Source organism: Achroia grisella, unplaced genomic scaffold, assembly GCF_030625045.1.
Source record: "Achroia grisella isolate CSIRO2021 unplaced genomic scaffold, CSIRO_AGI_Agris_v1 utg6880, whole genome shotgun sequence".
In the NCBI taxonomy this organism is placed as follows: domain Eukaryota; kingdom Metazoa; phylum Arthropoda; class Insecta; order Lepidoptera; family Pyralidae; genus Achroia; species Achroia grisella.
In genome coordinates this window covers 73945-89825 of record NW_026712996.1, presented here as the reverse complement: position 1 = coordinate 89825, position 15881 = coordinate 73945, and the positions used below count along the sequence as shown (strand labels likewise).

The window sequence follows — 15881 nt, the reverse complement described above, 5'->3', positions numbered from 1 at the left end:
CCCTATTTTACTTTACCCCCTTAAGGGTAATTTTTTACAAACATTGAATGTCATTTTTATTTATATTTAATCAACAGTCTCAACAATAAGTTTCAAGCTTCTAGCTTCAACACTGACGTGTTTACATAAAAACTTGCATCCCCTATTTTATTTTACCCCCTTAAGGGGATTTTTTTTACAAACAATGAATGTCATATGTATTTATATTTAATCAACAGTCTTAACAATAAGTTTAAGCTTATAGCTTCAAAAATGACGAATTTACACAAAAACTTGCACCCCCTATTTTACTTTACTCCCTTAACGGTAATTTTTTACAAACATCGAATGTCATTTTTATTTATATTTAATCAACAGCCTCAAAAATAAGTTTCAAGCCTCTAGCTTACAAAATGACGATTTTACCTAAAAACTTGCATCCCTATTTTATTTTACCCCCTTAAGGGTAATTTTTTTACAAACAATGTATGTCATATTCGTATGTATTTATATTTAATCAACAGTCTCAACAATAAGTTTCAAGCTTCTAGCTTCAAAAATGACGTGTTTACATAAAAACTTGCATCCCCTATTTTATTTTACCCCCTTAAGGGTAATTTTTTTACAAACAATGAATGTCATATGTATTTATATTTAATCAACAGTCTCAACAATAAGTTTCAAGCTTCTAGCTTCAAAAATAACGAATTTACATAAAAACTTGCATCCCTTATTTTATTTTACCCCCTTAAGGGTAATTTTTTACAAACATTGAATGTCATTTTTATTTATATTTAATCAACAGCCTCAAAAATAAGTTTCAAGCTTCTAGCTTCAAAAATGACGATTCTTCCATACAATCTTTCATCCCCCCTTTTAACCCCTTACAACCCTTTTTTCGCATTAAAAAGTAGCCTATGTCCGTTCTCAGGGTCTAGACTATCTGTATACCAAATTTCATTCAAATCGGTTCAGTAGTTTTGGCGTGAAAGCGAGACAGACAGACAGAGTTACTTTCGCATTTATAATATTAGTTTTTGTCGCAGCACAAAAATATATTTATATCGTTTTCGTACAAAGTAATTTTACAGTATTAATCTACAAACCAACATTTTGTTTCTTACAATCAGTTAAATAATTTAAATAGTTTCATAATATATGACACGATGAAAAAGTCATTTATTTTATAAAAAAGGCAGTTAGTTTTTATTTTAGTGAAAAATAAGAAAATTATATTTTGATACAACAACCATATATTTATTAATACCTATACTTTATTATTTTTGTGTTAATGCTTTTTAAATAAACACCCACACATTATTTCTGTATAACCTACAAAAATGGGTTAAAGAATTTAATTTCGGATAGTGCCACACCACAACACTCTTTAAAAAATGTAAATAATAAAATGTGAAGAAATTGTGATTGTTATTAAGTTTTTTTTAATAAGTTCGTCAGAACAGAGAAACAACATTTGACATTTATTATTATTTGACATTTGATATTGACTTTAATTTTTGTAATTTATATTGTAAAACTTTAAGTTGGGCTAAAAAGGACTTGTATACAGAGCCGTAAAACAAATTAATAAAAAAAATCTCCAAATTTGTCTCGCAATCGGCCAATTTCAGGTTTAAAGAAAAACACATACACACGATATATGATTTTATCATAAAAAAGTGTCAAAAACAATATTTTCGCTAAACGTCAACGTCATATTTTCGGCAAGATCTTTCGTTTTACATTATGTTATCTGTGGGTTTGTTCTCTGTGATGGATACTGTCTACGCATTCAACGCACCGCTCCGCGGGCTGCGGGGGCGGTGCTGCGCATCGGCAACTGCGGCCGGTGGCGGACACCGGCACTTCTTGTCCGACCGGCATCGACACTTACCGGCTTACAAATAATCCCTCCATTCTAAATTTTATCTGAATCTGTCCGTTGTTCATAACAGTTTTTATATTAAACCTATTAATACAGTCCACTAGTTTCACTGGCTATCCAGGACGTAACATTGGTCCTTTAGGAAATAAACTCGCCATACCTACGAACATCTAGAAGACCGTTATTGAAATCAAGACACGATATTGGTGAACTTTAACCTGGAGGAGCTTAAAACAAATCGGGACTTAGTTGCTGTCTTCGGTGGATTGGAAGTCATTCTGTGGATAAGGATAAGGATATTTCGTGAGTCGTTCCAATTATTCCTTATTAATTCCTTCTATATCCATAAATATTTCTTATAGCACTAGCTTTCATTTCTTTGAATCATAATCATTTTCATCTTTTATTTAAGTGTTACATGTTTATATTACTCATTTCGCATTAGATTCACATCTTTGTAGTAACTATCGCTTGCATAGTTAAAAGTACCTAGTTGCGCATCGGCGACCGTCCAAAGGTCAGTCGCTGCGAACAAAAGGCGGACCGTATTTCTTGGAATTTGCATAGAAACTATTTTACTATCGCTTATTGCGCATATTTGTATTTATTTCTTTTCAATTCGCACTGTCGCAATTTGTTACGTATTAATTTAATTTTAAATTTAGTTGATTACTTTCTCTTTCTTGCAATAATGGCTGATGAGTTTAAATTGATTAAAAAACGTAGCAGCTTGAAAGCTAAGCTTACTACATTTACCAATTATTTGGACATAGTTAGCAGTTGCCAATCATTGTCGGAACTACAGCGCTTAGAGTTACAAAGCCGATTTGCTAAAATTGATGCCTTATACGAGGACTTTGATAATTTGCAGACAGAAATTGAGTCATTAGATACATCGGTGGCTAAGGTCGAGGAGACCTACGTTGCTCGCCAACAGTTTGAGGACTTGTACCATCCGCTAGTGGCGCGGGCGCGTAGTTTACTGGCCAGCGTTGCGCCTAGCGAACAGATCTTCGAATGTGCAGTTTCAGGCGGCGCAGCATCGATGCAAGGTGGGAATGGTTCTCGTAATTTTGTCAGACTTCCCAAGGTGGCCCTTCCTGAATACCATGGCAGCTATTAGTTTTGGCTTGAGTATAGGGACACCTACATATCCTTAATACATAAAAACACAGACATAGATCCCATAAATAAATTCCACTATTTACGCGCCTCCCTTAAAGGGAGTGCGGCAGAGATAATTAAAAATTTAGATTTCACAAGTGACAACTATCAGGTAGCTTGGGATTCGTTATGCGAACGCTATAACAATAACCGTCTACTTATTAATAATCACGTGCAAGCTTTATTTAATGCCACACCCATACAAAAAGAATCATGTAGTTCGTTACGACAATTAATAGATTTAATAAATATAAATTTAAGGGCGCTTAAAACATTAAATGAGCCTACTGACAGCTGGGATACATTACTTGTTTACATGATGTCTAACAAATTAGATCCTGTAACTAGCCGTGGCTGGGAAGAATTTAGAAATTCTTTATCCCAATCACCCTCATTGTCCGAGTTTTGTACATATATAAGCAATAAAGCAGATTTACTTGAAACATTAGAGGAAAAATCAAACTCAAAATTAACAAAACAAGAGCATTTTAAACCTAAAAGTTTTATTATAAATAAAAATTACAGTAATGCAAATACAAACTTAATTATCAAAAAATGTCCTATGTGTTCTCTAGATCATTTGTTATATACCTGTGAAACATTCAGGAATTTGCCTATTGAAACACGCATTAAAAAGGCAAAAGAATTCAAAGTTTGTATGAATTGTTTACGTTCTGGTCACATAGAAAAAAGGTGTAGATTATCTAGTTGCAAATATTGTAAAAGTAAACACAACACGCTTTTACACTTAGACCAGTCAATACCTTTGCCTCAAATTCCTATGCCTTCAACATCTAACAACGTTGCCTTGTCTGCCGATGCTATACAGCCTGCTACTTCTTCGCACATATTACTGTCCACAGCTTTGGTGAGAGTGGTGAGCAACAGCGGCGAGCGGCACGACGCCCGTGTTCTTTTGGACAACGGTAGTACAGCCAACTTCGTCACTCACAGTCTATGTAACAAGCTGGGTATGTCGCGGCGTAGTACGAGCTCCACGGTGACAGGTATCAACAGTCAGACCACTAATAGTACACAGTCTTGTAACCTCGAAATCGAATCTTATTGCAGTGACTATAAGGTCAATATTAATTGTCTTATTTTGCCGGAAATCACTAAAGTGCTACCATCTTCAGTAATAGATATTTCTCATATTCCTATCCCCGCAGGGTTACATCTAGCTGACCCTACTTTCAATATTCCGTCAGCCATAGACATCCTTGTGGGGGCTGAAATATTTTGGAACATAATTGGTAGTAGCAATATCGATTTAGGTAAAAATAAACCAAAATTGTACGAAACAAAATTAGGATGGATTGTGTCTGGCCCCGTGACTCTTTATACCAATTCATTTAGTTCACACTTTTGTCATTTTACGAAAGACATTAGTGATCCTAACCTAGACCGTTTCTGGAAACTCGATTCTGTTTCACCGAAGCATTCGTTGTCATCAGAAGAACGCGCTTGTGAACAGAATTTCATCTTAACTACGACTCGTAACGCAGACGGTCGCTTCGTCGTCACAATGCCACTAAAAGCTGACCCTAAGGTGTTAGGTAATTCATTCGATATAGCCAAAAATCGATTTTTATCGCTAGAAAGGCGTTTTCAGCGAGATCCCGTATATAAGGATAGATATATGCAATTTATGTCCGAGTATGAATCTTTAGGTCATATGACTGAGGATAAAGAATTTAACTATAATTCAAAAAACACCGTGAATTATTTTATACCTCACCATGGTGTCATCCGCGAGTCGAGCACCACTACTAAATTAAGGACTGTATTTGACGCGTCTGCCGTTTCCACTTCAGGAGTGTCATTAAACGATATTCAAATGGTCGGTCCGACCGTCCAAGACGTTCTTTACAGCGTATTATATTTCGTAAAAATCCTACGGAACCTCTTAAATATTATACATTAAATACTGTGACGTATGGCACCGCGTCTGCGCCATATTTAGCGACAAAATGTTTAGTTAGTTTGGCAGACGGCGCGAGCGATGAGAATGTAAGGATGTCCATACAACGCGATTTCTATGTGGATGACTACCTAAGCGGTAGTCATACTATTCCCGATACCGTAAAGCTTTGCAAAAAGGTAATTTCTATTATGTCTTCTGCACACTTTAATTTACGGAAATGGCAGTCTAACAGCCCTGAGATTTTATCCGAACTCGCAGGTAATTCAAATAATTTAATTGATACCTTAGATCTCTCAAATAATAGTCACGCGTCATCTAAAACCCTGGGTTTACACTGGTTGTGTGATACAGATACCCTATCGTTCTCCATTAATATTGATACAAATAAATTAATCACAAAGCGTCATATCCTATCTGTCATCAGTCAAATTTTCGATCCACTGGGCCTTGTTGGTCCCTGTATTGTGGAAGCAAAAATAATACTGCAGAAATTATGGATTAATAAATACGGTTGGGACGATAAGGTATCACAAGACATTGTAGATCTGTGGTCATCATTTTCTAGCACTCTAAATTATCTTAATGATATGAGAATATCACGATGGATTTCATGTGACAATTCAATTTCATATGAAATTCATGTGTTTACGGATGCATCCACTAAAGCTTATGGTGCAGCTCTATACGTTCGTTCCATAGACAACAAAGGTTCAGTGAATGTGCAATTATTAGTCTCTAAAAACCGCGTAGCACCTATCAAACCCACAACGGTTCCTCGTCTCGAGTTATGTGGTGCGCTATTAGGTACAAGACTATGTACTAAGGTTCTGGACTCTCTTACTGTACCTATTTCTCGATGTCAATTCTGGTGTGACTCCACGATCGTTTTGGGGTGGCTGTCTACCCCACCGAATCAGCTTAAACATTTTGTCAGAAATCGTGTTAACGAAATACAAGAGGCAACCGCTAAATACTCGTACCGTCGAGAGACAACCCAGCAGATCTTGTGTCCCGTGGTATTAAAGCAAATCTTATTATCGACTCCACTTTATGGTGGTCAGGCCCGTCCTTTCTCTCCAACGACTCTAGTCACTGGCCGAAAATGCCTAACGATAACATAGACCAAGATTTACCGGAAGTTTTATCTCATTTTATTGACAATTCAAATAATTATACACATAAATGTTATTCTGTTATACATGACTTAACTATTAAATATTCAAATTTTAACTATTTACAACGAATCGTAGCCTATTTACAAAGATATATATACAATTTAAAAAATAAAAATAACAAAAGATATGGATATTTATCTATTGAAGAACTACAAGCTTCATTAACTTGTATAATTCGTAGTGCTCAACTCGATATATTTCCTGTAGAGATTGAAATCATTAAGTCAGGACAAACACCGCCACGTAAAAATAAATTAACTTCATTGTCTCCGTTTTTAGATGGCAACGACATTATTCGTGTAGGTGGCAGGCTTGACAATTCCCCATATGAATACAACATTAAACATCCCATACTCTTATGTAGTAAACACCATCTCACTAGGGCTCTATTTGACATGTATCACAGACGTCTTCTACATGCCGGCCCACAATTGCTTTTAGCAAATATACGGCAAAATTACTGGCCTTTAGGAGGCAGAAACTTGTCTAAAAGTGTCGTTAGCAAGTGTATTACATGTTTCAGATATAAAGCACAAAACCTACAGCCTATTATGGGACAGCTGCCTACAGAAAGGACACTACTAGAATTCCCTTTTTATAACACTAGTGTAGATTATGCCGGGCCCATATTGATAGCGAGCCGTAAAGGGAGAGGGTGTCAATTAATAAAATCCTACATCAGCATCTTTGTTTGTCAAGCAGTGAAAGCTGTTCATCTGGAGCTGGTTACAGACCTCACGAAAGAATCATATATGGCAGCTCTAAACCGTTTCGTATCTCGTAGAGGTAAACCGCGCAATATCTTATCTGACAACGGTACCAATTTTGTCGGTACTAGTAATGAGTTACAAAGATTTTTACATAGTTCAAATGTCGCTTCAGATATGGTTCAAGAAGGTATACAATTTTCCTTTGCTCCGCCATACTCGCCTCATTTCAATGGTCTGGCTGAAGCAGTTGTTCGTTCTACGAAACATCATCTAAAAAGGTTACTTAAACTTACTCATCTTACATATTAGGAAATGTCTACATGTCTCACTCAAATAGAGGCAATACTCAATTCCCGTCCTCTTACGCCGCTATCCTCTGACCCTTGTGATTACTCTGCCCTTACTCCTGCTCACCTACTAATTGGACGACCACTTACATCTATTCCGCATCCACAGGTGGCCGACGTCAACATCACTAGATTGGACCGCTATCACAGAATAGAACATATTAAGCAGCACTTCTGGCGTCGTTTTAATATAGAATATGTTTCTATGCTGCAGCAGAAAACAAAGTGGTCCACTTCCTCAGGCAACTTGGTGCTGGGGACTCTGGTCCTTATTAAGGACAAACTGCTGCCACCTCTTCTATGGTCGCTGGGTCGTGTCGTCCAGGTCTACCCAGGCAGCGACGGTGTCACGAGGGTCGTCGAGGTGAAAACCAAGAACGGGACTATTCGTCGCGCCTTCAACAACGTGTGCCCACTTCCACTTCATTGAAGACTACTCTTCAACCCGGGCAGTATGTCTACGCACTCAACGCACCGCTCCGCGGGCTGCGGGGGCGGTGCTGCGCATCGGCAACTGCGGCCGGTGGCGGACACCGGCACTTCTTGTCCGACCGGCATCGACACTTACCGGCTTACAAATAATCCCTCCATTCTAAATTTTATCTGAATCTGTCCGTTGTTCATAACAGTTTTTATATTAAACCTATTAATACAGTCCACTAGTTTCACTGGCTATCCAGGACGTAACAGATACCTTATTGGCGCAAACGCACGCGATGTGTTGATTGGTTGTTAGCTAGTGAAATGAAAAGATGGCGAATGGCGCAAACGCACGCGATGTGTTGATTGGTTGTTAGCTAGTGAAATGTAAAGATGCCGAATAAGTATTCAACCGCATAAAGATAACCTTGTATTTCCATTTTGAACCCCTTACAACCCTTTTTACGCATTAAAAAGTAGCCTATGTCCTTCCTCGGCGGCTAGACTATCTGCTTACTAAATTGCATTTAAATCGGTTCAGTAGTTTTGGCGTGAAAGCGAGACAGACAGAAAGACAGAGTTACTTTCGCATTTATAATTAATTTTTTTTTTATTTTATTTTTAAAATGGTGCCTATGGGCTTTTTAGTGGTGCGCCAGGTGTGGAATATCCCCAGCGATCAGGAGCTCTCACTTCCCTGTCATAACGGGTGCAATAATTAGTAATAGAGCGACTATTCGAATTCAGTTGGTGCATTGGTGCACCGGAGCTGTGTGTATCATAGCGACTGCTACCTGTATTGACATGAATGTCGCCATATTGTATACTACGGCTATCGTGTTCTATGTTCCACGATCGGTTGGACCCATCTGGTATAATGTGCCTTCTATTACGTCTTAATAAAAGACCGTTGTACATTTTAATCATGTAAGATCGTGGATCTACTATATCGTTTATTATTCCCGATTTCCATATATTATTTATTCTTACTTTAACAGCATCACCTATTTTCAATGATTTTAGGGTTTTGGATCCTTTATCATAATAATATTTTTGTTTGGTTTGACGATCTTTTAATTTTTTGTTTACGTTTTTTTTTTGTGTTTTGGGCATTAATAATTTAGGTGCACAAGGTATATATACTACGTAATTTTCTGCTATATAATAATTCCGCCGGTGAAGGGATTTCGCTACTAATCGGGGTATTTAAATATTTTAACATTGCTATACGATAATCTGAACCGTCAAATTTAGTTTTCTTTAATATATTTTTAACTGTTTGTATGGAGCGTTCTACTTGACCATTTGATTGTGGATATCTAGGTGATGAAGTTACATGTTTGAAGTTCCAAGATTTTGCAAATTTTTTAAAAACACTAGATGAGTATTCTGGTCCGTTATCTGACATAACTACTTCTGGGATGCCTAACCTGCTAAACATATTTTTTAACTTATGTACTATAGTTTCCGATGTCATTGAATGTAATGAGCATATTTCTAAATATTTACTGTAATAATCAATTACAATCAGATACGATTTTCCTCCAAAATGAAATATATCTGTTCCAATTTTATACCAGGATCTCAGAGGTACTTCATGCGGAATAAGTGGTTCCTTTGTATTTATTTTTTTAAATGTGAGACACGCTTGACATCGTGATAAATAGTCTTGTAATTGGGTAGACATATTAGGCCAAAACATTATTTCGCGAGCCCTTAATTTACATTTTTCTAATCCTAAATGACCCGCATGAATTTTTTTAACATTTCATCCCGCAGGTTATGTGGAATTAAAATCTTATTTCCTTTCCATATCATGCCAAAATTTACTACTAATTCGTCTCTAAAATCCCAGTAAGGCCTGATGGAATCCTCTAATAAATTTCTATTACTAGGCCAACCATTCTTTATAACTTTTATTAATTTTTGTAATGTTTGATCATTCTTAGTATTTTGTTGTATTTGTAAAAAAATTGTATCCGTTAGAGGATTACTGGCTGCGATACAACACACCTGCGCTTGGGCGGCGAGGTGGTCACGTGAGTGCGATATGGAGAGGTCCGCTACCACGGGAGCGACTGCCCACGACAACGCATCAGCAATATATAAATATTTCCCTGGTTTATATACGAGTTTGAATGTGAATGGTTGCAAACGTAACAACATTCTCTGTAAGCGCGCTGGGGCACTCGACAATGGTTTATTTATTATACTGACTAATGGTTTAATCCATTTTTGCTGGCATCTACGGATATAACTACAGGTTTATCTATACAGTAATATTTGAGAACGGGGGAAGACATCGTTTAATCTTTTCAAAACATTCATCATGCCTATGATCCCAGTGCCACCCGATATCTTTCTTTAACAACTCACGTAATACATATGTTTTTTCTGAAAATTGTGGAATAAACTTACTCACATATGTAGCTAATCCCAAAAATCGTTCGACATCTTTTTGATTTTTAGGGGTAGGCATGTTTTTAACAGCCATCACGTGTGACTCATCGGCCTGTACACCATCACGAGTTATTTTATGACCTAAGTATGTAATTTCATTTAACCCTATTTTACACTTTACCTTGTTTAGTTTTATATTAATTTCTAAACATCTTTTTAACACAGCGCGTAAACGCTGGTCGTGGATCTCTTTTGTATCACCAAATACAAGGAGATCGTCGACGAATAGAATCACTCCTTCAAGGTCATCAAAATGCTCACTTAATTTTTTATGAAAAATTTCCGATGCGGAAGAGATACCAAAGGGCATACGTAAAAATTTATATCTCCCGAATGCTGTATTGAATGTACACAGATCTGTACTGCTTTCATCGAGTTTGACATGCCAGAATCCGTGTTTTGCGTCTAAAGTACTAAAGAATTTTGCACCTGATAATTTATACGTTATGTCTTCTAAAGTGGGTAACCTAAAATGTTCACGTTTAATAGCTTTATTTGACTCTTTGGGATCTAAGCAAATGCGTAAATCTCCATTAGGTTTTCTGACAACCGTCATGCTATTTACCCAGGCGGTAGGTCCTTCTACTTTGGCTATTATATTTTCATTTTCCATTTGCTGCAATTTATATTTTATTTTGTCTTTTAAAGCAACTGGTACCTTTCTAGGGGCATAGGTACGACTGGTTGTACTTTTTCATCTACTTGTATTTTATAACAACCCGGTAGGCACCCCAATCCCACAAATAAGTCAGGAAATTCATCTAATATATTTTTAGTTATTGTTACTGTTAGTATTTAACATTAAAACCCGTTTTATTGTTTGTAATTCCTCACACGCTTGTCTACCCAAAATTGGAGAAGAATTTGTATCGACAACTATAAAGGGCAATATGTACAAGTTATTTTTGTACATTATTTTCATATAACACTTTCCTATCATTGCAATATTGCTACCAGAGTATCCCTATAATTTAATAGATGTTTTCACTAATTCATGTTCTGATATTTTAATTTTTCTTAGATATATTCTAGGTAAAACATTAACATCAGCCCCGGTGTCCAATTTAAAAATAATATTTACGTTATTTATTTTTAATTCTACAGACCAACTACTATAACAATTATTATTTTGATTTGTTACCTGATCGCTGGAGGCCTCCTGTATGGCATACACCCGGCACATTCTCGAATAATGATTCATCTTACTACAGTTGTAACACCTGTGGCCAAACGCTGGGCATTCATTCCATCCTTGAATTCCACCACATTTTCCGCATCCGTTAGCATTTTTTCTGACATTCATGTGTCGCTGTCTTTGCTGCCGTCCGCTAGAGGATGATTGGTTACGAAGATCGCGACGCTGGTACGAATCCCGTTCAAATCTGCGATCCCTCCGTTCGTTAATTGTTTTACCATCAGCGCCTGCATGGTGTTTCATTCCCGACCTCCGATTTTTAATTCTGTTTAACATAAGTGCTTCATTGTGTTTCATGCCTTGTAATCCGTTATTGATTTCATGTACATTATATTCCGTATTTTCTGTCTTTATGTTGGTCGCTTGAACACGTGACAATTCAGCCAATTTGCAAACATCCACGGCTTTGGATAAAGTTAAATCTGGTTCTCTTAGTAATCTCTCCCTATATATATCCGTAATAATAAAAATAATCTCTCCCTCATCGCACCATTCCTGATCCCACATATTAATCTGTCCCGCACGAGATCACTACACAAATCTTTAAATTCACATTTTGCTGCCATTTTGTTCAATTCAAATACGTATTGCTCAATTGATTCCATTTCTTCTTGATCTCGTGTAAAAAAAATATGTCGCTCAACAGTTAAGTTTTTCCTGGGTAAAAATACCTCATCAAATTGTTTTAATACGTCATCCACCGTTTTATACTCTCCAGAAAACTGTTCATATATTTCTCGGCATTTTTCACCTATAATGTGTAACAGTATGTTAATTTGTACTCTCTTCTCTTTTTTATTCAATTCGCAGGCCTCAAAATATACCAAAAAAGCCTTTTTCCATTTCTCCCATTCTTTGCTTACGTTTCCCGATGTGACGTTTAGTAGATTATTCTCGAATCGAAACGGTTGAGGCGGTTGTAATATGGCTTCCATATTTCACAATTAATTATCTGTCCCACACAATAATCACTGTTGTTTGCGTTACTATATTGTAAGAACAACTAATATAGACACTTAACTTTATGTTATCCTACCGACTGCGCCATGTTATGTATGTTTTTATGTATATAATAATATAGGATGCAAAGAGGACGTGACTCAAAGACCAGTTGCTAGTTGGGACTGCCTTTATTGTTGATTCAGCCTACCCGACATTTACTTTATAATATATTTTATAATAATGCATAATTACCTACAGCCTAACACTCCGACTAGTTTATTTAAGGAACTATACCGGTCGAGGAGAAACGAGAGCTCCATAGCTAGCGTAGGTATTTCAATTAACAAACAGTGAAGGCCAGATAAAGAATCAATAGGATTGTTTGTTAAGTCTGCACTAATAGGCCAATGATTAGGGGTTCTGTCAACCAGGAAGGAGACCACCATAGATCATGGTTAAGACGGGACGATGCGCTAAGACCTCGGGAAGCGCAATCGCTAGGGTTAATAGAACCAGGAACATGATGCCACTCGGAAGGGAAATCGGATGAGGTGATTTGAGACACGCGGTTTGCTTCGAATGTTTGAAGCAGGTGAGGAGGAGTCTTTATCCATGCCAGCACAATTTTTCCAAAATTTCTCTACGACCTGGGATAGAGAAATGCCAGTCATAGGGGGTTCAAGGTCGGGGAAATTACCAGCAACAGGTCCAGACAACACACAACCAAAAACGGTTGAAAGGCCGATCAGACCATGAGGAAGAGAAATCGATTTTTCAGGTTGCATAAGATAAAATACATCGGCACCTAACAATACCTCAATAGGCCCTGGTTTATAAAAGGAGGGGTCCGCTACGGAAAGGTGATTAATAATAATAATAATAATAATAAAACTCTTTATTGTGCATAAAAGAAACAAATAATTACAAAAAGGAAATAAAAAAAAAAGAAGGATATGCAAACAAAAGGCGGCCTTATCGCTTAAAGCAATCTCTTACAGACAACCTGGAAGATAGAAGCATTGAGTAAGGGGAAGGTAGGTGGCGCACTATAAAAAGTTAGATAATATATGAATACTAAATATACATACATACAAATACCATTAATATACATATATATGTATATATATATATATATATATATATATATATATATATATATATATATGTTTATATATATGTATATGTGTATGTATATCTATATGTGTATGTAACTAACTTATCTAATTCTACTAATTTATACGATTATTGTTGAATTACGGCGAGTTTAATTTGGTCAAAATGATGTTTGACATGTCGCCTGTTGATGAGTAATGTTACGGTGTTATTACCATGTACTTTAATTATTTTATATGTATTATATGTATTTATATAACTTTCCATATCGGGGAAAGTGCTTTTCGTAAACGGAGATGATTTTTGAGGTAGACGTAGTCTCCGGATTTATATTGGACTGGTCGGGTACGAGTGTCGTACCAGGATTTGGAAGCTTCTTTTGATTTTTGCATGTTTTCTATAGCTTTATCGCGGGAATGTTTTAATCTATGTTGGAGAATTTTCACGTATTCAGGATATGTGACATCCGAGGACGAGTTATAGATAGAATCTGGTAGGTAAAGTTTATGTGCAAATAATAATTCAAAAGGGGTGAAGATAGTAGTACAATGGACACTAGTATTGTAGGCTAGTATAGCCGGGTAAACATAACGAGGCCAATTATCTTGGTTTTCGTTAGTGAATGATTTCAGGTATTCTTTTAATGTAGAATGACTGCGTTCTAATGCTCCTTGTGTTTGCGGATGATAAGGTGTTGACCAAAGCTGTTTTATTTTAAGGAATTCGCAAGTCTTTTTAAAAAGGTCAGAGGTAAAATTTGTGCCTTGATCTGTAAGTATTGTTTTTAGTATGCCAAATAATCAAATAAAATGAATTAAACAATCGCTGGTTTTTTCAGCTGAAACAGTGCGGATCGGATAGGCTGCAGAGAATTTTGTGAGATCGTCTTGCAATGTCATAATGTATTTAAGTTTAGCTGTGTCGGATTCAGGTAAGGGACCGACTGATTGTTATGACCACATTTTTTTGGACCACATTTTTGGGCGCAACTATTGTAGTGTTTTTGTGTGATTTGTTTTTCTTTCGTGTTTTTCTTTTTTTCTTTTCTTTTTTTTTTTTTCCTTTTATTAATTAGTTAGGTTAAGTTTGTACATATATAGTTAGGTTGACAACTTGACCACATTTTGGACCACATTTTTTGGGAGGTTTTTCGGATTGGTTTTTAAGCGCAACCCTTTCGTGTTTATTTGTTTGTTTCTTTCGTCTTTTCTTTCCTTCTTTTTTATCTTTTTCTTTTATTATGTTATATATAGTTAGGTTAGGTTAGGTTTTGTACATAGTTGGGGCGTGGGTCGGGCAACCTCCTAGTATGGGCCTGCCATTGGGAGGCTTCCCCATCCTCGTGGATACGTCCGCGGGGAACGGTGGCCGAGCAATGGTTTGGTTCTGGTACGCCCCGGGCGGGATAGTAGTCGTTCCTTCGGGATACGGCTACTATGTCGGCCGATAGTCCGGCGAGTAGGAGTAGGCACCTCTTTTGTCTTTTCTGTTTTCGTCTGTGTCTTTTCTTTCTTCGTCTCTGTTCTGTAACTCTGTTTTCTTCTCTTCTTTTTCGTCTTTGCCTACTGACAAGTCAGGTCCGGTGGGTGCTTAACTGCGCAGCCGGACAGCACTTCGGTGCAACTGGCTTCAAACCGTAAACCTGCACTGGGTGTCGGTGATCACGTCTATCGGCCCAGTGTAGGAGCGGGGGCTCTTGGCTTAACCGCCCGGGGCCGCGAGGAGTCAACCTCTATAAAAAACCTCTTGTTTAAGCTCGGTGCCCGGCGAGGGACAGGTCGTCCTGCGGAGCACGCTGCTGGAATTTTATTTCAGCTAGCGTGTTTCCCAGGGCGTCCGGGTCGGAGGAGTAACTTCGGCCGCGAGGGCACCACCTTCTGAGAACTAGCCGCACTCAGTCGTATGAGGCCGCAGATAGGTATAGGAGCTCTGCCTACTGTGCAACTTTCTCCACTACTCGTGGGAACAGAATGGAATTTTTGAAACAAAAAACAAATGACGAGGTGTCCGAGAAGGACGTAGTGACGAAGGTGTCCGAGAAGGACGTAGTGACGAAGGTGTCCGAGAAGGACGGTGTTACGCTCAAGGAGTGCGCGGTGGTATTGACCCGCAGTGACCGGACTGACTTGGAGGAGGCTGGCCCCAGCCGGGAACAAATCTCGGATCTGGAACACTGGGCCAGAATAAATATAGCGGCAGAACATCTAGGCCGAAGGACTAGATCCAGGACTGTGCGCGGGATCGACTGCGGTTCTTCGCGGTCGAGCTCGTGCACAGGCCTGTCGGATATGGACCTGGATGAGACATTGCCACCGGGGCGCAAAAGGCGTCTCTCGGAGGCCAACTCGGATACGTCGATGGCGGAAAACCGCCCTATCAAGGAGGGGAAAAAGAAAGCAGCTGGCCCCAAGTCTCGGGTGTCGGCGCAAAAAGAAAAGAACTAGAAGCCTTCCGCTACGAGTTTTTCGATGGCGGAAAGGATTCACGGAATGAGGAGGCTGCTGAGGTCATCCGCAGGGTTCGCCTTTCGGTACTCGACCACACGGCGGTCATAGAAGACGCCATCC

General features: G+C 38.0%; 2 protein-coding genes across 14 annotated transcripts; one reads left to right on the top strand and one right to left on the bottom strand.

Moving 5' to 3' along the window:
• The first annotated feature begins 1781 nt into the window (after positions 1–1781).
• On the top strand, positions 1782–7829 carry LOC131850043 (uncharacterized). Of its 13 annotated transcripts, none has more exons than XM_059200198.1 (4): positions 1782–2167; positions 2740–2916; positions 3892–3954; positions 6651–7829. In XM_059200198.1, the coding sequence occupies exons 2-4, from the start codon at positions 2882–2884 to the stop codon at positions 7144–7146; spliced, it is 594 nt and encodes a 197-aa protein (XP_059056181.1). In that variant the 5' UTR covers positions 1782–2167; positions 2740–2881; the 3' UTR covers positions 7147–7829. The 13 variants fall into 13 exon arrangements, 10 of the variants coding, with proteins under 10 accessions (XP_059056181.1, XP_059056180.1, XP_059056178.1 ...); XM_059200197.1 differs by having other exon boundaries at positions 2736–2916; XR_009357816.1 differs by lacking the exon at positions 1782–2167 and having other exon boundaries at positions 2223–2916; positions 3892–4035; positions 6651–6913; positions 7294–7829.
• Positions 7830–8237: 408 nt separating this feature from the next.
• LOC131850050 (uncharacterized) lies at positions 8238–12194 on the bottom strand. Its single transcript, XM_059200207.1, has 5 exons — positions 11743–12194; positions 11206–11707; positions 10023–10116; positions 9506–9682; positions 8238–8398 (listed from the first exon to the last, which is right to left on the bottom strand). Exons 1-5 carry the CDS (start codon positions 12192–12194, stop codon positions 8238–8240), a joined length of 1386 nt encoding a protein of 461 aa, XP_059056190.1.
• Positions 12195–15881: the final 3687 nt, after the last annotated feature.